Source organism: Equus caballus, chromosome 2 (assembly GCF_041296265.1).
Source record: "Equus caballus isolate H_3958 breed thoroughbred chromosome 2, TB-T2T, whole genome shotgun sequence".
In the NCBI taxonomy this organism is placed as follows: domain Eukaryota; kingdom Metazoa; phylum Chordata; class Mammalia; order Perissodactyla; family Equidae; genus Equus; species Equus caballus.
This window is the reverse complement of record NC_091685.1, coordinates 15,845,652-15,869,318: the sequence shown is the minus strand read 5'-3', so window position 1 is coordinate 15,869,318 and position 23,667 is coordinate 15,845,652. Positions and strand designations below refer to the sequence as shown.

General features: G+C 36.9%; 1 protein-coding gene and 1 long non-coding RNA gene across 27 annotated transcripts in view; one reads left to right on the top strand and one right to left on the bottom strand.

Annotated features, from left to right (window-relative positions):
* Positions 1-23,667, top strand: part of CCDC30 (coiled-coil domain containing 30) — a 139,152-nt gene that overhangs the window by 11,735 nt on the left and 103,750 nt on the right. For all 26 annotated transcript variants that reach the window (XM_070260183.1, XM_070260189.1, XM_070260182.1 and 23 more), the window contains 5 exons: positions 2,921-3,114; positions 9,858-9,947; positions 13,247-13,400; positions 17,268-17,339; positions 23,047-23,162. In XM_070260183.1, the coding sequence (XP_070116284.1) occupies positions 2,921-3,114; positions 9,858-9,947; positions 13,247-13,400; positions 17,268-17,339; positions 23,047-23,162 (626 nt within the window). The remainder of the gene's footprint in view (positions 1-2,920; positions 3,115-9,857; positions 9,948-13,246; positions 13,401-17,267; positions 17,340-23,046; positions 23,163-23,667) is intronic.
* Positions 16,580-20,249, bottom strand: LOC138923176 (uncharacterized). The gene is made up of 3 exons (XR_011436424.1): positions 20,136-20,249; positions 16,948-17,010; positions 16,580-16,722 (listed from the first exon to the last, which is right to left on the bottom strand). It is a non-coding gene; the product is annotated as an uncharacterized lncRNA (long non-coding RNA).

Here is a 23,667-nt window from a genome sequence, read left to right as displayed (position 1 = left end):
TGCTGGTTTAAAAGTTTGCTTTCTATATTTGTTCATATAGTGGTTACATTTTAAGAGTTTTCTCTATTTTTTTCTGTCATTTTTAGTTATTCTCAGGAGGAGGGTTGTTCAGGGCTTTAATCTGCCAAACTACAAGAAACAAGATGCTGTATGTCCTGCCTCCAACACCAATTAGCTGGTGAAGGACTGGTGAATAGGGCAGTGGTGTCATTATCACGTGGAAGTTCATGTACAGTTCTCCTAGCATGTTAATGATTTGGGCTACCAGCAAGCCTTGAAGTTTAGACACAAGCCCATTCATTCCGCATTCTTCTTCTGGGCTCAGTTTGGCCACATTTTGCCTCAGAAGTGCTTATTGCAAAGATATCCCTAATCCTTGTACATTTTGCCTTTGTTTCCATAACTCTGCAGACTCCTGCTCACCTGTACAGCAAGCTTGATTTTTTTCTAAAAAAAAGGATAAAATCCTCTATTTACTATAGTATTATTTTATTTTTTAAGAACTTGCTCTTTAAATATACCTGTATAATTATTAGAATTGTCATTATCTGTTGTAGCACTCTACACAATGACAAAGGTTTTGAGTACTCTACACCAATCTGTTTGTTCGATAAGCTCTACTATTCTTAGTGAGCAATTTTGCAAAATACGAGGTTTTCTTTATTAGAAACACATATGTCAATCACATCAGAATGCTCATGTAACTAAAGGATATCTTTTGAAGGTAGAGCTAACATGATTTGATAATAGGTTTAATGTTGGGTGGGAGAAAAGCAGAGAAGTCACTGGTGACCCAAAGTGTTTTGGCCTGAGCAGTTAGAATAGTGGAGTTCCTAACTGCTCAGACGGGGGAGACTGTGGGAGGTCCCTTTGGGGGAGATAGTAAAGAGTTGGCTTTTGGACATGTAAATTTTGAGGTGTATATTAGACATCCAAGTGGAAATGTCAAGTAGGCAATTGTGTGTGTATCTGGAATGCAGCAGTAAAGATGTAAATTTGAGAGTCATCAGCATAGAGCTAATACCTACAGGCTTGAAACCAAAGGAGATAACATAGGAAGTGAAAAGAAGAAAAAAAGATTCAGAGCTGAGTCATTCTAGTGTTTAGAGGTTGGAAAGGTGAGAAATCAGCAAAGGAGTGTGAGGAGTGGCAAGTGAGGGAGGAGGAAAACCAGCAGGGTGTGGTGTCCCAGAAGAGAAATAAAGAAAGTGTTTTAGGAAGAGGATGGGAACAACTGGGTCGGACACCTCTGCGGGGCTGTGTGCAATGAGGACACATCACTGACCATTGGATTTGGTCACACGGAGGTCATCAGTGACTTTGAGGAGAGCTGTTTCTGTGTGGTGGTGGATATGAAAGCCTGACTGGAGTGAATTCAGGAAAGTGTGGTAGGAGAGGAGGAGGGGGCATGGCTGTGGTTGACCCTTTCTTGAATTGTGCTGTAAAGGGGGATGAAGAAATGATGCAGAAGCTGGAGGGAGATATGAGGTTGAAGGAAGGTCTTTTGGTGTTGTTTTCGCCATTGTTATTTTTAATGGGAGATATTATAGCATGTCGCTAAGATGAGTACAATGCTTAGTTGGGAAGAAAGCTTGAGGAGGCAATAGAGAGAGCAATCAGTTGGCAAGAGTGTTGTCTTTGAGGTAAGAAAGAGTGGGATCCAGTGCACAGGGGAGGGCCTGGCCTTAGGAGCAAGGGTAGTTTGTTAAATCTCACGAGAGGGAAGAGTATGTGGGAACTGGCACATTTGGCAAGCGGAACTTGTGGAAGTTCTCTTCAGAGTGCCCTCTTTCCTCAGTGAAATCAGAAGCAGGGTGTTCAGCCGAGAGTGAGGATGGGGAAGATGTTGGAGGCTCGAGGAGAGAGAGGAATGAAGTAGTGATCTAGATCTCTGCACAATGAGAGGTGACCAAGGAAATGAAGGAGGATGGCTAGGCAGCAACAAGGGCCCACTTCAGTCAGCACTGGCTGTGCAGTTTTCTCCAGCCACGTTCATTTTCTGAAGTGAAGTGCAGAGGAGGTGAAGAGTTGAATTTAAACAGATTGGAGTTTTGCCAACCAAGTATAATGGAAGAAAAGAGGGGCAAGGGAGTTGTGAATGTTTTTAAGGGAGCAAGTATAATCATAGATTATAGACTCTAAGCTCGATAAGAAAATAAATGAGAACAGGAGCGGGTAAGGAACATTGAAAAGTGTTTAAAATCAATAGATTATAGATTCCAGTATGGTCGAAAACTTGTTGAAATTGAGCTACTAGAAGTACATGGAGAGGGATGATGCGGCCATAGGATGCCTGAAACTGAGACTGAGGAGAGGCTACAGTTATTGCCAATGACGAGGGCTAGGGAATTACTATGGAGTAGGTGGCTGAGATGGGGTAGGGGACCAGATCTTTGGAAGTTAGCTGGTGAAGGGACTGAGAAGCCAGGGCGCTAGAATAATTATCTCCCTGAATATTGAAATCACCAAGAACTTTGGCAGGATTAGTTGAGTGACCCTGTATAGGTTTTTTGTCTTCTTGGTACCTGAGTCCTCATCTCATAAAAGGGATAATCATGGTTCCTACCTCACTGGGTTGTTGTAAGGATCAAATGAGATAAATTTATCTCAAATGCTTCGTACAATACCCGCTGCATAGGAAGCAGTTAATAAAACAACAAAGTTTAAAGTTATGCAAGAAAAAATTTTAACCTTATGAAAGTAGTAATAATATCTACTGCTTTTGAGAACGTTTTCACACTACTAATTTTGAAAGTTTGCAAACACCCTGGAGAGATGGGGAGAAGAGTGATAGTATCGGTATAGCTTACTTTTTAAAATTAATTTGTTATCTAATTAAGAACTCTTTTAACATCTTATAGAACAATCATTTGCCTGTATGTCTTTTAAAAGTTTTATTTCTGTTATTTCTTCCCAACAGAGGCAAAAATAAAGGAGGTTGAAGAAATGTTGTATCAAGAAGGCTTATCTGATATAGCTCTGAGCAGCCCCAGTGAACAGACTGCGTACTTACTGGTGGAAAGAAGTGCACTCTTGAGGAAACTGGAACTTGGGGGCCCCAAGGCAGAGTCACAAAGATGTATGAGCAGTAACCTACTGAAAGAATTTCCCCAGGTATTCCAAAATTAACTAGATAATTGAATAAGAGGCAGGCCAGTTTTTAAATGCATTTGTTCATTTAATCATTCATTCATTCAAATATCAGAAAGCCAGTGTAACAGTGCTTAACAACACAGGCTTTGGGTTTGGATGGACTTCCTCTGCCACTTGTTAGCACTATGTCCTTCAGCAAGGTAGTTAACTTCTGTGAGCCTTGATTTCCACATCTATAAAATCTGGGATCAACTTAACTAAACCAAAAGATGATCATGAAAATGAAATAATGTATATAAAGCTCTAGAACAGTACCTCACACTTTAATTAGCATGATTGTTTTTATTTATTGGGAACTTACCACATACCAAGCTTGTGCTAGTGGATGTAGAAACGAAGTCAGATTAGACATGATCTGGTCTTGCAAGAAACTTACAGGCTAATAAAGGAAAGAAATAAACCAGCGGTTATAGTTCAGTTTCAGTGTGGAAAGTTCTATGATGAGGGAAACTCGGGGGAGGGGCTAAGTCAGGATGGGTAGAAAAGACTTACAGAAGACGTGATCTTGAGTAGTAGTTTGAAAGCTGAGTAGGTGTTAGCTAGATGAAAAAGCTGGGAAAGGCATTCCTGGCAGAGGAAACAGTGTACAATACATAGTGGTTCATGTGAGTGAGTACTGAGAAATGTGGCTGGAGATATTTTCAGGAACTATGTCATGGTGAGACTCATATGCTAAGCTAAAGAGTTTGGACTGAGCACCCAGCAATGTTCCTGGACCATACTAGAGGCATAAAAATATTTTGAATGTACAAATGATTGACTTTGATATAGAAGGTCTGGAGAGTCACTGAATGATTTTAAGAGGAGAGTAACATGATCTGATTGGTATTCTAGAAAAATCAGTCTGGTCACAGTAGAAGGATGGATTGGATAGGGGCCAGACTGGAAACAAGCATTTCAGGGGATTATATAGTAAGTAATTAAAGAATGAGAACCAAAAACAAGGCTCAGAGTGTAAACAGAGAAAGGAAGATGAACTAAGGAGTTGTGAAGGAGATGGAATCTATAAAACAAACTGGACATTGTGGGGTGAAGTCTTGGATGACTCTAAGGCTGTCTATGCAGTCACTGTTAGGTCATAGTTTTGCCACTAACAAAAAAAATTAAAACAGATTCAAGAAAGATTTTTTATTAGAAAATGTAACTCTTAAAATTTCTGTGGCGTCCTCAGTTATATTTTGAGCTAATTTACCTGAGAATAAAGTAATCAGCAGAGTCACTTTTCTTGTAGAAACTGACACGCTGACTCTAAAATTGATTTGGAAAGACAAAGGACCTAGAATAGCCAAAACAACTTTGAAAAAGGAAAACAGAGTTGGAAGATACACACTTCCTGTTTTCAAGACTTACTGTAGAGCTGCACTAATCAAGAAAGCGTAGTATTGGTGTAAAGATAGATGTACAGATCAATGGAACAGAATAAAGAATCCAGAAATAGGCCCACACCTATATAGTCAATTGATTTTTAACAAGGGTGCCAAGGTCATTCAATGGGAAAAATATAACCTTTTCAACAAATTATGCTGGAACAATTGGATAGACATATGCAAAAAAACCCAGAAACACCCCAAAACCCTCAGCTCTGTTGAAATTCCCTTCCCCACTGATGAAGGAAAATTTCCTTATCCTAAATACTAAGAGATGGCTGAACACATGACACCCAACACTGAACAGAGATAATATTGTTAGTTTATTAGCAACATATGCTCACAGCCCAGAGGAGGAGGATACTGCCTACCATGCAGGGCCAGAAGGGGTTGTACTCAGGAATAGTTGAACTCATAGGGGCTATAGGAGGCAGACCTTGTAGTAACAGTAGGGTGAGGTGCCCCCTGGTTCCCATGGGAGGATATAAATGGCTTGGTCGAAAAATTCCACAGGCTGGCAGGGATATGAAACCCATTAGACTGAGGACTGAGTGGAGTACAGCTGGCCTGGCTGATAGGGAACTAGCTGGGTGGGGAATCTTTCCTGTTGGATGGGGGCATATCTGTCAAGAGCAGGGCAATTCATGATTAGGCCTTTGTGCACTGTGAGGCTCAAGGATGTTAAGGCAGCACATGAAATTTTAGGCCTTACGATACACTTATCTAACGCCGTATGCAAAAATTAACTCAAAATTGTTCATAAATCATGTGGGAGATAAAATTCATAGAAGAAAAAATGGCTCATAGATCATGTAGGAGATAAAATTCACAGAAGAAAATCTTAGTGATCTTGGATTTGGCAAGATTTTCATAAGACAGGAAAAACACAAAGTATAAAAGAAAATAATAAATCGAACTTCATAAAAATTCAGATCATTTGTTCTTCAAAAGACACTGTTGCGAAAATGAAAGAGCAAGCCATAGACTGGGAGGCAATATTTAAAAAAAAATCCAGCAAAAGCTTCACACCTAAATATATAAATAACTTTTATAACTCAATAATAATAACATATACGACCCAGTTAAAAATGGATAAAAGATTTAGACACTGTACCAAAGAAGATAGACAAATGGCAAATAAATACATGAAAAGATTCTTAACTTCATTTACCATTAGGAAAACACAAATTAAAAATCACAATGAGGTACCACTATATATGTACTGGAATGGCTAAAATTATAAAGACTTAACCATATCAAGTGTTGGTGAGAATGAGAAGCAACTAGAATTCTCATATTCTACTGATGGAAGTGTAAAATGATCCAACCACTTTGGAAACTAGTTTGGCATTTTCTTAAAAAGTTAAATATATACTTGTACAACCCTGCCATTCCACTCCTAGGAATATGCTCAAGAGAAATGAAAGTGTGTGCCCACATAAACACTTATACATGTTATAGCAACTTTAATTGTAATTGCCTCAAACTAGAATTAACAGAAATGTTTATCAACAGGTAACTGTATAGATCTATACAATGGAATATTACTTTTAGTAATAAAAAAGAATGAACATTCCGCAAAATGGATAAATCTCAAAATAACTATCTGAGTGAAATAAGCCAGACAAGAAAGAGTACATAGTCTATGATTTCATTTATATAAAGTAGTAGAAAATGCAAACTACTGTCTAGTAATAGAAACGGATCAGTGGTTGCCTGGGGACAGTGATGGGGGAGGAACGGATTATAAGGAAGCAAAGGAAACTCTTGGGGGTGGTAGATATTTTCATGACCTTGATCGTGGTGTTAGTTTCATGGATGTTTATGTAACCAAAAAAATTGTTCACTGTAAATATGTGCAGCTTATTGTATGTCAATTATACCTTTAAAAAGCTTTTAAAAAAGATTTTCCAAAGACGGTCTTGTTATTATGAAATGTAGCTTGTAAAAATTCCGTTGCCTCCCTAGTTATATTTTGCATAGGCGAATATTGAACTCACCTGTGCATAAAGTAGTTGAAAGAGTCATTCCAACTGAAATGGAGCCACATATGATGACTTGGAAGCCCAAGGAATTTTGCAAGTCCTGATCTACATGCTAATTACATTCTACTTTGTTTTTATTTTGTTGGTTTTCTAACTTAATATAGGCATGTAGTAAAAAAAAGAGTCAAGCAATATAAAATTGAATAAAAAGTGAGTTATTTTCTCACCCCAAATCCTCAGGTCCAGACTCCTAAGCTACCACTGCCAATAATTTTTTATTTATCCTTCCAGAAAATTTCCATCATTTAAAATACAAATTATATTCCATTATGCATATTGTTTTCACTTTGTAAACAGTGCATATAGATTTACCTTAGTCTTTTTGACAACTTATATATTCTCTTGAATGGACGTATCACAATTTATTTAACCACTTTATTGTTGGATGACAGAGGGTGAAGGGATGACATTTAATGCCAGGAATAATCAAAGATTTAAAAAAACATTTTATTATGGAATATCATAATGTATATGCAGAAAAATGATAAAACTTAAAAGTACATTTTAACAAATAGTTATAGAGCATACACCCATGTAACCACTGGCCTTGTTAACAATACAGCATTGCCAACTCCCTGGAAGCCTCCTTTTCCGATCATCACCTCCCTTCTCCTCACCAAGGAATGCAAACCTAAATAATATGTACAGTAGTTTAATTTTGCCTATTTTTGAACATTATATACAATCAACTTTGGGAATTGCTTTTTTGTGAAACATTATTTTTGTGTTATTTATCTTTTAAAAATTTTGCGTGTGTGCTTTTTTTTTTTGGTGAGGAGGATTGGCCCTGAGCCAACATCTGTTGCCAATCTTCCTCTTTTTTTCCCTCCCCAAAGCACCAGTACATAGTTGTATATCCTAATTGTAAGTCCTTCTAGTTCTTCTATGTGGGATGCTGCCACAGTGTGGCTTGATGAGTGGTGTGCAGGTTTGTGCCCAGGATCCGAACTGGTGAACCTCAGGTCACTGAAGCAGAGCATGCAAACTTAACCACTCAGCCATGGGGCCAGCCCCTGTATTATTTGTCTTTAATCAACTTGTCATTGCTATATATTATTCCATTGTGTGAATATATGACCTGACACTATCCATTCTATGTTAATTTGGGTTGTTTCCAATTTATACCTATTATGAATGTACTATAGTTTATCAATTATGCTGCTGTGAGTATTCTTACAAATGTGCATGCATCATGTAGGATATATACCTAGGAGTAGATTTAGGGAAGTGTAGAGTATGTAGATCTTCAGCTTTACCAGATATTGTCAAACTGTCTTTTTAAGTAGTTGTACCAATTTATAGTGGCACCCATAGTGTGTGAGATGTGCTCCTCATCAATACTTGATATTGTCGATCTTTTATGTTTTTGCTAAACTATTGGATGCATAATGATATCTTGCGTTGGTTTTAATTAGTATTTCCCTGATTGCTAATGAATTTAGTATGATTATTGGTCATTTGGATTTCCTATTTTGTTAATACCTGCTCAGATCTTTTGTCCATTTTAAAACTGAGTTGTCTGTGTTTTTCTTACTGATTTATAGAAATTCTCTTTATGTTCTGGTTTCAAGTCCATTGTTGGTTGTGTGTATCGCCAATGCTTTGTCTCCCACTCTGTGGCTTGCCTTTTTAACATTCTTAATAGTGCCTTTTAATGAATGGAAGTTCTTAAATTTAATGTAGTTAAATTTATCAATCATTTCTTTTATGGTTAGTGTTTTTCTGTCCTGTTTAAGAAATTCTTATCTTCTGGAATTCTGATTTTTGGTTGCTTTGAATTTGTATATCAATTTAAGAGGAATTGACTATCTTAAACTATTAATGTGGTCTGTGATCATGGAAATCTCTCCGTTTATTTTTTATTGTATATAAGTAAAGTTTTATAATGTTCCCCACAAAATCTTGCACATTTTTTTGTTACATTTATTCCTAGGTACCTCACATTTTGAATGCTATTAATGGTAAATGCTATCTTTATTTTTTTTTAGTGTAATTTTCTAATTATCTGTTGCTGGAATTAAAAGTATAATTTTTTTTATATTGGCCTATAGCTAGCAATGTTGCTAACATTTCTCATTTACTTTAATAATTTATTTGAAGATTTAAAATTTTTCTACGTGTACGATCATGTTATCTGAAAATAATAATACTTTTGTCCTTTCCAGTTTGTATTCCTTTTAATTCTTTTTCTTACCTTTCTGTACTGACTAAGATCTCGAATGAGTATCATCTTTTTTTTTTAAAGATTGGCACCTGAGGTAACAACTGTTGCCAGTCTTTTGTGTGTGTGTGTGTGCTTTTTCTCCCTGAATCCCCCCAGTACATAGTTGTATATTTTAGTTGTGGGTCCTTCTAGTTGTGGCATGTGGGATGCTGCCTTAACGTGGCCTGACAAGTGGTGCCATGTCCACGCCCAGGATCCAAACTGGCAAAACCCTGGGCCGCCACAGCGGAGCATGTGAAATTAACCACTCAGCCATGGGGCCGGCCCCAAGTATCATCTTTAATAGCAGATATACTTGTCTCATTATTGGTATCAGAGAGAAAGAATTCAGCAATTCACTATTAAGTATGAAGTTTGCTGAAGGCTTTTTTTTGATGATACTCTTTATCAGGTTAAGAAGAGTTTTTATTAGGAATCAATGTTGAATTTTAGAAAAATGTTTTTTCCATAGCCATTGAGAAGATGAAACAATTTAGAACTTTAATCTGTTAATGTAAGAATTTTGTTGGTAAATTTTTTAATGTTAAACCTATCTTCCATTGCTGGGATAAATCCAACTTTTTCATATATTATTTTTTCTAAATGCTAGTACATTGGGTTTGATAAAATTTTAAGATTTTTGCATCTATGTTTATAAATGAGATTGCCCTGTGACTTTTCTTTCTTGTATTATCTTTGTCAGCTTTAATATCAAGGTTTGTCTAGCCAGTGTTAGCCAACAGTTTTTCATTATTGCCTCCATAACCAGACTTTTCAGATGAGTTTGCTTAATTACTCCCCTATGAAATTTTAATGCTACTGATATAATCTATTTCTACTTATATACCAAGAGCAGGCAAACTATACCTTCTACATAAAAAGAGTAATTACTACCCCCTCCTCCAGGAACCAGTTTTCATGTCCTTGGGGATAATATTGTCTCATTGGAAATGTATAGTCTAGCCTCATAAAATGGTTTGGATTATGCTCCCTCTTTTTCTAGCTGGTTATTTTTTTTTATTTAAATGACATTTTTATTCATGAAGACGAATTGATGTAAGTTTCACTTATCTCTTGATATTTATTTAGGAGAAATTTGAACAAATCAACCAACCTCTGCAAAGAGAACATCAGAAACATCAGGAACCTGTGCATCTGTCTAAAGAACATCTGAGTGAGGTAAAAGAAAAATTATAATTATTTATTTAATAATAGTAGCTAATTACAAGGTAACTTTTACCTTGGAAGTATTTTTTGAATATATTAAACAGTACAGATTCATGCTGTAAAAATTATCAAATTGTGCATATAAGTATTATAAACATCACAAAAATTTGAGAAGAAAAAATCTATCATCTATTTAACACAATAGCTGATTTTTATTGAATGTATCAAAATTTAAACAATCAATGTATGTTATGTCCTTTGAAACATCACCTTGGGTCAGTACATATTTCTTCCCAAATATGTTTGGAGAGTTCTGGTCATCTGCTCCACTGTGGCTGAGCTCGCATTCTCTCTCGTGCCAGTTGTGGGCTCGCTGGTCGACATTACATGGTGTCAGAAGTGGGATCCAGAGGCGCTGACTACCAAGGAATGACAACCTCCAGAACTGAGTGAGGTTCCTGCACTTGAACCTTCTGTGCTCTTTGCTTCTGCGGGTTCCATAACTTTCAGTTTGCCTGCTCTTGGTAAATGAAGACATCAAACACCACACTTTACAGCCTGGAGACTTCATCTTTTGGGAAAAGGCATCTCCATAAAGACTCCCTCTAATCTTGTTGGAAGGGCCCCAATCAGGTGTTGCTGACTAAGCCCTGTGCCACCAGGTTCTAAGGAATGGACTTCTGGATTCATGGGTCTTATCTAAAAAAGGCCCCCAAACCTGATTAGTGTTGACTTACAGCTAAGAATTTCTAAGGACTTGGGAGTGACATCAGCATCATGGCAGAGTGAGCTCTCCCTGTGAACTCTCCCCTCTAAGATACAACAAAAAGGACATTCATATTCCAACAGAGGACACCCACAAAACACAAAAGACATCTGAGAGACCCATGCAGCCATTCTTTGGAAGGTGGAGGCATTGGAGCCCCCCCCCCCCCCCCGCCAGAGGAAGTGGAACAAGGTAATAGAAATCTTCTCTTCCTCCCAAAGGGTAGTGACCCAGGGACTGTGAGTGGCTCCAAGAGGAAAGGGGGGAGGGGGTGATCCTCCGCGGGAATACCATTGCTCTTTGAGGCCCCTCACAGCCTGAGGGAAAGTCCAACACAGAGGTGACTTGCTATCACAGGAGTGTCTTCATCAAGCTAATACCCTAGGAAAGTAGAAGCCCCTGAGATGGCACATGAGAAAGAAACCCCCCCACCCAGCCCAGTGCCCCAATTCAGCAGCTGGGAGCTGATCCACAGATCACAGCAGGCTCAGAATACACAGCTCTTGACCCACACTCAGTGGTGGCAGGTGGAAGTGGCAATCAAATACTACCACAATGTAGAAGCACAAATCCATGCCATCTAGCAGTATGAATAAATATATTAAATCTCCAGACCAGAAGGAAAATGACAAGTACCCAGAAATCAATCCTGAAGGCACAGAAATATATAATCTAAATGACAGAGAATTCAAAATAACTATCATAAAACTCAATGAGTTAAAATAAAATGCAAATGGACAGTTTAAGGAATTCAGGAGCTACTTCACAAAAGAGATTGAAACTATAAAGAAGAACCAATCAGAAATATTGGAGATGAAAAACACAATGGATGAGATAAAGAAGACTATCAATTCCCTGAATAATAGAGCTGATATTATGGAGGAGAGACTCAGCAATATTGAGGACAGAAATATAGAAATGCTTCAGATGGAGAATGAGAGAGAACTAAGACTAAAAAGAAATGAAGAAATTCTCCAAGAAATATCCAACTCAATTAGGAAATGCAACATAAGGATTATAGGTATTCCAGAGGGGGAAGAAAGGAGAATGGAGCAGAGAGCTTGTTCAAAGAAATAACGTCCTAAACTTGGAGAAGGAGATAGAAATTCAAGTGAAAGAAGCCAATAGATCTCCTAAATATATCAAAGTAAAAGACCTACTGCAAGGCATACAATAGTGAAGCTAGCAAAAGTCAATGACAAAGAAAAATACTAAGGGCAGCAAGGCAGAAGAAAATAACTTACAAAGGAACCCCCATCAGTCTTTCAGTGGATTTCTCAGCAGAAACCTTACAGACTAGGAGAGACTAGAATGATATATTCAAATCTATGAACAACAAAAACTTTCAGCCAAGAATGCTCTATCCAGTGAAAATATCTTTCAGATATGATGGAGAAATAAGAACTTTCTGAGATAAACAAAAGATAAGGGAAGTTAATTGCCACAAGACCTCCTGTACGAGAAATCCTCAAGAAAGCCCTCACACCAGAAAACAAATGTTTGGAGCTCTTTTTTGGGGGAATCCTTTAGAATATACAGCACATTATTTTAAATATAATCAATTCTCTTCATGGAATTTAATTTTTTGATCTGGGGAAATGTTATGAAGAGCTAACTCCAGTGAATAAAGTATATATTGGGAATTTAACCCTGGGAAGTAACCCAAGATAAATATATATATGAGTGGAACTGTATATCATAGTATTCTTTTCAATAGCAAAAATTGGAAACTACCAAAATGTTTAAATGATCATATAAATTATGTTGTAGCCACTCTGAAACATTATATTGCCTTTAAAAATTATCATTATAGAATCTCTACAGCACTGTGGGAAAATGTTCCTCATATAATGTTAAATGAAAAAGCCAGACAGGAGCTTGTACATAGATTAGGATTATGACTATGTAAAAATGTATGTGAATAGAAACTACTGCAAGGAAATATATCAATATGCTAAAAGTGGTTTTGTTATGTAAGTGGTATTCTGGTTGTTTTCTTATCTTTTAGAAAATTTTGTATAATGGTTATATTTGTGTAAAACTAATGCATATTTTGGGGATCAAAAGCAAAATATAACTGAGACTGAATTTCTTACTTAGTTTTTAAAATGCCTTGAAAATAATTTCAGAAAATGATCTAAGCATGATTTGAGCCTTAAGTGTGTGCATACCTAGAAATTAAATGAAATACTTTATGAGAAAGCATTTTATAAACTGTATTTAATGTACCATATAAATGAGGAGTATTTTCTCTCTTTTTTTCCAGATGATACTAATTTTTATGATTAAATTTCTATGTATTTATAATCATATAACCATAATCTCTCAGATATGTTAGGTTGAATCATATGAAATTGCATGTTTATAGGTCAAAACAATTAAATATCACCAATTTTATATGGTTCAACCTAATAAAGAGATGCCCATAAATGAAATATTCTTTTGCTACTTTTCTTTATTGCTTTCAAACTTTTATAGAAAATAGCATGATGTCATAAGAGTATATTTACTTTTTGCTGTACTACTAAAAATAGTATTATTTCAGTCCCATAATGAAGACCTGGAAAAAGAGAAAGTATCACAAAACTGCCTAGAGAGAGATGTGGAACAAGAAGCAAAGAAGCTGGAAATGGCCCATGAAGAGATCCGAAGGCTCGCTGATGAACTACAAGGGAAGGAGAAAGAACAGAGTAAATCAGGTAAGCTGTGGTCACAGATGAACGTTTCCAACCATGTTTTAAGTGTAATGCTCTTTACTCAGGGGGAACCTGAGTGCACTGAGAGAAAAGTCTTTTAGGATAAACTCATCAAAGTCTGATAAGCAGCCTCATTTTCTACAGTGTCCTAAAACTTTTATTGAAGCATAAGCATAACATTACTACCAAAATGTGCACACCTCCTAAGTGTATACCTCCCGGCGCCCCAGAAGCCCCCTTTGTTCCTTCTCCCTGTGCCCATACTCTCTCCCCTCTCTAAGAGTAACCACTCTCCTGACTGGTAACACTCTTACTGAGTATTGCCTACAGGCAGTGTGCATTTTTTAGTTCAGTTTGTTTCTCTCATTCAGTCTTTAGTTTGTGGGATTCATTCACATTGTTACGTACAGCAGTAGTTTGCTCACTTTTGCTGTTTGCATAGTATTCCACTGAATAAACATACCACAACTTATCTTGTCCATTCTACTGTTGATAGACATTGTGTTGTTTTCAGTGGTGGTCTATTCTGAATAGTGCTGCTATGAATATCCTTGTCCTTATCTAGCATTTCCATTGTGATATACCTCAGAGTAGAGTTATTGGATCAAAGTATTATGGGTATGTTCTACTTTGGTAGATTACTGCCATGTGGTCTTCCAAATAGTAGTATTAATTTAAGCTCTCCTCAGTTGTATAGGAGGTTTTGCTTGCTCCGCATTCTTTGTCAATATTTGGTATTGTCAGTCTTATTAACTCTACCTCTTCTGGTGAGCATGTAGTAGTATTTATTGTGGCATTTATTTGCATTTCCCTGATGGCTAATGAAGTTGAAAACCCTTTCCTATATTTGTTGTATATTTCCTACATTGTTGTTGCTCATTTGGATATACTATTTTGTGAAGTTCCTGCTCAACCCTCTTGTATATTTTTCTATTGGGTTGTATCTCTATGTTTTATCAATTTGTAGGAGTTCTTTATGTATTCTGGGTATGAGCCTTTTGTTGGTTATAAATGTTATGTCAGGTTTTTGCAGCCATACAGAAATGCTAATATGTGTCAAGTCAGGTGCAACAGAAGTGTTTACAGCTTCTGGGTTTTCATGTGTAAAGCCTTTTCTATATCACTACAAGGTTATTTAAAATGTTCACCTCTGGTTTTGGGTTTTTTTTTTTACTACTTTTATGATTTCGTTATTTATATTTTAATCTTTGCTTTATCTATAAATTATTTTAGTATAAAGCTTAAAATTTTTGTTATCCCCTTTCTGTACTTACATTTTGTGATGAATAAAGAACTTAGACTGATTCTTCTTCAAATGCAGTATATAGGTTACTTTATGATCATATCTAAAAAATGTTAAATGTTTAAAACAGTAATGATTTTGCCAAATTAATTGCAGGATTAAAAACCAAGAATATCAGGAAGGATGAGATTTTGTTATTAACACATTTTAAACAGTGAACACAAATGAACTCTGTGGAATGATGGAATTGTTCTATATCTCATTTGAGTTGCTGGGTACATAATTTGTCTGTATTTGTGAAAATTCATCGAACTATACACTTAAAAAAGGATGAATTTTACTGTATGCAAATTATATCTCAATAAACCCAATTAGAAAAAAAAAGAAATTTGGCCATGTGAGTGTGATGAGAAGTAGTGTTTTCTACTTGCAATACAGAAGGAGAGAGGAAAAGCAGGACCCCCATTACTCTTAGTTACGTTTGAATACAACAGAACATAATCCTACAGCAGCCTGTTCCATTAGCAGTTGATTGGTCTGATAGATCCTAAACTGGTAAGTGAAAGCTATCTCCACAGTCAGTATACTGGGGGACTGGTGAGAAGCTGAATCAGCAAGTCCTTTTAAAATATCATATGTCATATCCATGTGTACCCTATGTGTAACTTCTTGAATCGTTAATTTATAGCCAGAATTTATTTCTAAGTATATGTGTTATACGATAGTGTTTCCCAAATTAGCCTATTTCTTTCAACTGACTCTTTTAAGAGCAGGGCTTTATTTTAGTTTATTCTCTGGTTCTCTGTCACATCCAAAAATTTAGATGAGAATGAAAAATTTTGGACAATAATAAAAATATTTTTCAACAATAAATTCAGGCCAGCCCTGGTGGTCTGGTGGTTAAGTATGATGTGCTCTGCTTTGGCAGCCCAGATTCGATTCCTGGGCATGGACCTACACCACTCTGTTAGCAGCTATGCTGTCCTGGCGACCCACATACTAAAAAATAAATGAAGATTGTCATTATCACAGATATTAGCTCAGGGTGAATCTTCCTCAGGAAAAAAAAAAAGAATAAAAAAGAATTCATGTCAAATATTTAGAGTATTCGTCAATAAATAAATTACAAGAAAAAGATGAATTTTAAAAGATTTAAGGGAATTATTAACCAAATATATTGTGTGGCCTTTAGTGGATTTTGATTCAAACACATTTTTAACATTTATGAAACAATTGGAAGTTTGAATACTTATTGGATGTTTGTATTAAGGAATCATTGTTAAATTTCCTTATTCTCACATAATGGTATTGAATTGATGTTTACACTTTGGAAAACAATTTGGCAGTTTCTCAAGATGTTAAGTGTAAAATTGTCATGTGACCCAGTGATTCCACTCTCAAGTATCTACCCAGGAGAAATGAAAATGTATGTCCACACAAAGACTGGTAGGTGAATGTTCAGAGCACTATTATTTACCATAGCCAAAAGGTAGAAATGACCCAAATGTCCATCAATTGGTGAATGGATGACCAAAATGTGGTGTATCCATTGTGTGCAGAAACTAGTTAACGTAGAAGCCCTGACACTGCCGTCCTTAGAAAGTCCTGCTTGTGCGGCTAGCCCTTGGCCAGCGTCTGGGAACTTGGATTTGGGGAGGGTTCCTGCCATTCCCAACTTATGATGGCTCCCTGTGCCTAAACTATTTGTACAAACAATGTGGTTTATGCTAAAAACCTGCTTTCCTTCTGAGAGTCTGGAATTTTGGTACGTCCTAGGCAGAAAGTGGTGTATATGTGACCAGCCCCCAATAAGAACCATTGACACTCTCTCTAATGAACTTCCCTGCCTGACAACTTTTCACACATATTGTTGGTTTTTGCTGGAGAAAAGACTCTTGGAACTTTGTGCCTGATTTCCTCTGGACTTCGCCCCATGCACCTTTTCTGTGTGATTAGGAATGATCTCCGACAAGATTCTTGTTAGTCCCTTACTTCTGCGAGATTCCTCATCCTGACGTCACAGGAGGCCTGTCAGCCATGTCACTGGTGTTGAGTAGACCACAGGAGGCAAAGTAATAAAACCTGGATTAGAGAACCCAAATCCAATCAACTCCAATGCCCCATGTTCCTTCCCTGTAGCATTCTGCCATCCTCATACAATTCTTGAATAGTACCAAAAGTTAGTTCCTGAAATTTTACTAGTTTGCTATGTCTAGCAACTACTAGCAAAATTTTTAATATTGTTAATTGCAGGAATAAATTTAAAGTATTTCTGAGTGTAATTTCTTTTTACTAAACTGGTAGTACCTTGCTTAAAAACTTCCAGCTGTTCCTGTTGTTTACAGTGGTTCAAACTCTTCAGCATAGAATCTGATTAGGGAAATAGGGAAGGATAACAAGAAAGATTACAAGGTTAGATGATCAGGGGTAAGGATAAATATAGAGTGAGGTAGGAACACTAAGAGGTGAGTCTGGGAAAGCTTCCTGGAGGAGGTGACATTTATGCAGAAACTCAAAGGACAACCATCAGAAAGAAAATTTTCCAAAGAGAGAGAGTCATTTGAAATTTGATTATTACATTAATCACTTGCTCCTTGCACAAATATTTTGTTTCCTTTTTCTTCTAGATTCTGCACTTGAGAAGGCTCAACTAGAAATTGAGAAATTGAAAGGACATTTGATAAAGCTGAAAGAAAATGGTGAGTCATTTTAGCAGATATAATATTTAATAATAATACATTATATAAGCATAGATTCAATAATATTTTAAAATAATAACATTATTTAATAATTATGATAATAATAGTACTACGATCACTATTATTACTGTTTCTACTACCATTACTACCACTTGTTGCCTACTAAGTAAAGTACTTTGCCAGGCACTTTAGATGTATTATCTCAAATTCTCACAACAATTCCAAGTAGTGAGCAGTAGTATTCCCATTTTATAGATAAAGAAACTGAGTCATGGGGGCTGTCCCCGTGGCTGAGTGGTTAAGTTCGCGCACTCTGCTGCAGGCGGCCCAGTGTTTCGTCAGTTCGAATCCTGGGCGCGGACATGGCACCGCTCATCAAGCCACGCTGAGGCGGCGTCCCATATGCCACAACTAGAAGGACCCACAACTAAGAATGTACAACTATATACCGGGGGGCTTTGGGGAGAAAAAGGAAAAAATAAAATCTTAAAAAAAAAAAGAAAAAAGAAACTGAGTCATGGCAAAGTTAAGTGAATTATCCAATAGCCATAGAACTTATATATATCTGACTCCAAAACCTGTGGTCAACACAAATAATATATATTTTACTGGGACCACTGAGATCAAGACACTTTATAGTGCATTTAACACCTCACACCTATTTGTTCACTGGGAAACCAACAGTCTTGGAATCAGTGATGAATTAGTTAATCTGATCCTAGCTTGACTAGGTAAAAACGCTGCCAGTTATAAATAATATAATGAAATTTGAATGTTGGAATGGAATGTAACTACAAAAATAATTTAAAATATATTTCCTGGTTTTAAGTAATTCTAAAACTAGGTTTACCCTGTGATATTGTGATTTATAACAAGAAATATATATTTGGTCTTTATCCAGTTCCTGGCACCAAGTTCCTGAAACTCTTGCAGTTTCCTAAGTGATGAGACAGATCAAGTTGTCTTTTGTTATGTTAATGAGGACTTTTGGAAAGCCCCTAAGTAACCACAGGATGGGAGCTGGTTGCCAGGGGAGCCAACCATGTGATTAGCAGGTTGGAACTTTCAGTCCCAACCCCTACTCCCCAACCTCCCCTCTCCAAACTCCCACCCCACTACTCCCACCTCCACCACCTGGGAGGGAAGAAGGGCTGGAGAGTGAGTTCAATCACCAGTGGCCAATGATTTAATCAATCATGCCTATGTATGTAATGAAGGCTTCAGAAAAACCCAAAAGGAGAGGATTCGGAGAGCTTCCGGGTTGGTGAACACATGGAGATTTGGGGAGAGTGGTGCGCTCTGGGAGGGCCAGGAAGCTCCACACCCCTTTCCCCATACCTTGCCTTTATGCGTCTCTTCTATCTAGCTGTTCCTGAGTTATGTCCTTTTATAACAAACTGATAATCTAGTAGGTAAAATGTTTCTCTGAGTTCTGTGAACTGCTCTAACAAATTAGTTGAATAAGGAGAGGGTCATGAGAACCTCTGATTTATAACGGGTTGGTTAGAAGCACAGGTAACTTGGGCTTGAGATTGGCATCTGCAGTGGAGGGCAGTCTTGTGGGACTGAGCCCTTAGCCTATGGAATCTGATGCTATCTCCAGGTCGATAGCGTCAGAATTGAGTTAAATTGTAGGACAACCAGCTGATGTCTGAGAATTGCTTGGATATGTGGGGGGAAACCCACACACATTGTGATTGATGATGAGGATTTTTAACCCTCCTTTTTGAAAATATATGAATACAATTATAAAATGAACATGACTTTCTTGGTAGTTGGTAGAGGAAGTAAACAAAATCAATAGGGATATAGAAGATCTAATAACACTAGCAACCAGCATGACCTAATTGATAATTATAGAAAACTCCACCAGAAGTAGTACATTCTTTTCAAGTACACATGGGACATTCACAAAGAGAGACCATCCTGGGCCATAAAACAAATTTGTACAGAAGAACTGAAATTATACAATTTATATCCTCTGACCATAATAGGATTAAAATGAAAAGCAATAACAGAAGTATGTTTAGAAAATCCCCCAATATTTGGAAGTTAAATAAGATACTTCTAAATTGCCATGCTTTCAGAGAAAAAAAAATACAAGAGATATTAAAAATATTTTCTATGAATTAATTTGAATGAAAATGAAAACACAACATGTCAGTATTTGTGGGATGCAACTAAGTCAATACTTAGAGGGAAATTTATACCATTTAATGCTTATACGAGAAATCAAGAAAGAACTCAAAATAATCTAAGCTTCTACCTTGGAAACCGAAAATGAGAATAAATTAAATCTAAAGCAAACAAACAAAAAAAAAGGAGATATTAAAAATAAGAGTTGAAGTCAATAAAATTAAAAAGAGAACCACAATAAATTAGTGGAACCAAGAGTTGGTTCTTTGGAAGGATCAATAACATTGGTAAACTTCTAACTAGATTGTTCATGAAAAAATGAGAGAAGACACAAATTACTAATATATGAAATGACAGAGAGAACATTCCCATAGATCAAAAAGATAACAAGGGAATATTTTGAATAATTTTATGACAATAAATTTGATGACCTGGGTGAGATGGATGCATTCCTTGAAAGACACAAACTACCAAACCTCATTCAAAAAAAATAGATAGCCCTAAATCTATCAAAGAAATTGAATTTGTAGTTAAAAATCTTCCCAAAAAGAAAACTCCAGGCTCAGACAGCTTCACTGGTGAATTCTAACAAACTTTTAAGGAATAAATAATACTGATTTTACGTAAACTCTCCCAGAAAATTGAAGAGCGAATACTTACCCACTTTTAGGTGGTCCACATCACCTTGATAACAAAACCAAAAGACATTACATTATCCTCATGACCGTAGGAGAACTTGTAAAAAGTACAGAGAGTAAGGAGGAGCTTGTTGGGTAGTAAAAATAAATTGTGTTTATGTAGAGTGGATTGGCTAAATAAGCTACTAAACAGTGGATGCCTTGCGTCTATTAATAAGAATGGTTATATATACACACAGATTTATGTGCACTGACAGGAGCAGATGTGGGTGATATGTTATCAAGCGAAAAAAGCAAGCCATAGAGTACTACATGTGCTATAATATCATTTTGGTTTTTCTTTTTGTAGGGAGTATGTATGTGTGTCCCCCACAGGACTGCTATGAGGTGGTACACACCAATATGGCAGGAAAGTTGTGAAGACACTGGAATCATTTTTGTGTAAATTGTAAATAGCTGCTGCCCTGAGTCTTCCAAGTGTCTCCCACCTACCCTGACTCTCCCAGCTCCTTCCAGCCCCTTGTCTTTCCAGCCACTAAAGGGATGTTCTCTAGAAGTCTGCTCCAAAGCTACATTCTAATAGGTGAGGGTTCATGCTTCCCCAGTTAAATATTTTTAATACAATCGTTGTCTGTATGTTAGGATATGCATATAAATTTTTAAAGAATGTTAACCAAGGGGCCAGGCCCCTGGCCCAGTGGTTAAGTTCGCGTGCTCTGCTGTGGTGGCCCAGGGTTTCACCGGTTCAAATCTTGGACGCGGACATGACACTGCTTGTCAGGCCATGCTGAAGCGGCGTCCCACATGCCACAACTAGAAGGACCCACAACTAAGAATATACAACTATGTACTGGGGGGCTTTGGGAAGAAAAATGAAAAAAAGAAAAAAAAAGAAGAATATTTACCAAGTATTAACAATATTATTTTGGGTCAGGGTAGTAGATAAGGGTTGGATGAGAATATCCACTTTGAACATAAATGTATAGCTTGATTTTTTTTTTTAACAAAAAGCCCATATTCCATTTGTGACCAGCAAAACAATCCTGGTTTTAGTGACCTATTTAAAATAAGCCATTATTCAACTTTATTTTTAAGATTTGTGAAAATTAAAAATACTGGTAACATCCACTATGGAGAAATGGGCAGTGTCATTGTGAGAATGTAACTTTGTACAATCTTTTTGAAGACTAATTTGGCAGTATCTATTAAATTTTTTAAATGCACGTGTCCTCTGATCCAGCTATCCCATTTCTGAGGATTTATTTTTTGGAAATAGTGTCATAAGTACCTAAAGAATGATGAACAAGGATAATGATTTTAGAATTATTTACAAGAGTAAACATTGGCAACAAACCTAAACCTTCATCAGTAGGGAAAAGTAAAACAAATTATGGCACACTTGGACAGTGACCTGCTGTGCAGAACAGAACGAGAGAGTGGATAAACAAATTGTGGCGTATTAATAAGGTGGACTAAAGAGTAGAGAGGAACAAATTATTGATACAATGCAGATGAGTCCCAAAAATATGTAGTGAGCAAAGAAGCCTGACACAAAAAAACATGTATTATTATAAGATCCCATTTATATGAAAATCAAGAAGAAGCAAAACTAGTCTATGGTGACAGAAGGTAGAAAGTGGTTGTGGGGGTGGGTGGGAGTAGAGGACTGACTGAAAGGGACGTGAGGGAGCTTTATGGGGTGATAGACATGTTCTGTATCTTTTTGGAGGGGAAGTTCACAGGTATATAAAATAGTCAAAGTTCATTGAACTGAACACTTAAGATACATTTATATTGTATATAAATTATTTGTATTATTATTATATATAAACTATTATATTTTACATAATTTATACCTCAATTAAAAAGTAGTTCCAAGTGAGAAATGGAAAATGACCATAAAGATTGTCCTGTAAAGATAGCCATGATATCTTCACAAGTGGTAGGGTTGCACGCAGTGTTGTACAGCATTGTTTAAAGTTTTAAAAACTTACATGGGCAAAAGGTAGGATAAATCTTGCCCTCCATGTATACATATATATATGGATATGGATAGTGAGTGATTTTTTTTCTCTTTTGTGTGTTTTCAACATTTTTCAAATTAAAAGAATTTACATACTAAGGAGGGAAAAAAGAGGGTAGCAAGGGAGAAAAAAGAAAAAGAAACAATTAATGCAAGTTAAAAACACAACAGGGAATGAAGAAGGAAAGCAAAGGAGACTTTAAAGCAGCGAAAGAAAAATAAGAGAAACCTAAGTGAAAAATCACTGAAAAGAAACAGCTACAAATTCAGGAAAGTCACAGGCAGCGAGTTTGCACTATGGAAACTTTGATGAGAGCTAGAAAGAGCAGGTCTTAACGTGAGGTGCTAAGCTGAGAGTGGACTAATATTCTATGGGCAAGTGCTACAGGCAAAAAGATGGTTTTGATGAAGTAAGTTGATTTCACTTGGAAAATCTGTCCATTTACTCCTCCCAGTCACTACGTCAGTCATCTGGGGGGGCCCTGCTGTCAGCGAGTGGAAGAACGTATCTAGGAGTCTATGAGGTGTGTAAGACAGACAGGACCACAAGGAAGCCACGAAGATAATTTTCTCAGTCATTTAACTTTTAGAAGATAGCCTCAACTGTTTTAAAATTCCAGGTCCTGGAAGAACTTCTACTGCTGGAAACCCTACTCTCAAAAAGTCCAACTCGTTAGTCTGGTGTGAGAAATAAAAAAAAACATTCCATTCTGTTTCATTAGGTTGGTAGAATATTCTAGGGCTGGACTTGAGAGTCTAGCAGCTCCCCTTTGCAGGGAATCGTGTATGTGGAGTCGTGGTAGGACTGAAGAAAAGGGCAGGAAATAGCATATCCTTCGTTTTTAAGAGTTAGTGCCCTCAAATTAAAACTTTGATCTGGTTGAGTGAACTGTGCTCTTCTCTGTTTTAGGTTCAATTGACTTACAGAAAGCAAAGGAACATAATAAGAGACTGGATGAGGAAATCCTGGCTTTAAGAAATCGCGTTCGATCACTTGACTCAGAAAAGAAAGAGCTTGGAGAAGTGGTAAGTTGTTTAGTTTGTTCTTAGAATGTATTTAAATGTGTATAGGAGAACGATCAGCAGTAGAGTGACATAGATATACATCACCTACTGGTTATCAGTGAGGGCGGACACTGGTGGTGATAGCATCCCACGTAGATGCCATACTTTGCCCCGGATACCTTCTATCAGTATTTATATTTTATACATTTTAACTACCTTTGCTAAACAGTAATGTTATTGCTATTGTGTCAGTTTAGGATCTTTTCTTTTCTTTCTTTCTTTCTTTCTTTTTTTTTTGCTGAGGAAGTTTGGCCCTGAGCTAACATCTGTTGTCAATCTCCCTCTTTTTTGCTGAGGAAGATTCGCCCTGAGCTAACATCTGTGCCTATCTTCCTCTATTTTGTATGTGGGATGCTGCCACAGCATGGCCACTGCTGAGTAGTGCATGTCCGCGCCCAGGAACCAAACTCGGGCTGCTAAAGCAGAGCACGCCAAACTTAACCACTAGGCCTCTGGGGCTGGCCCA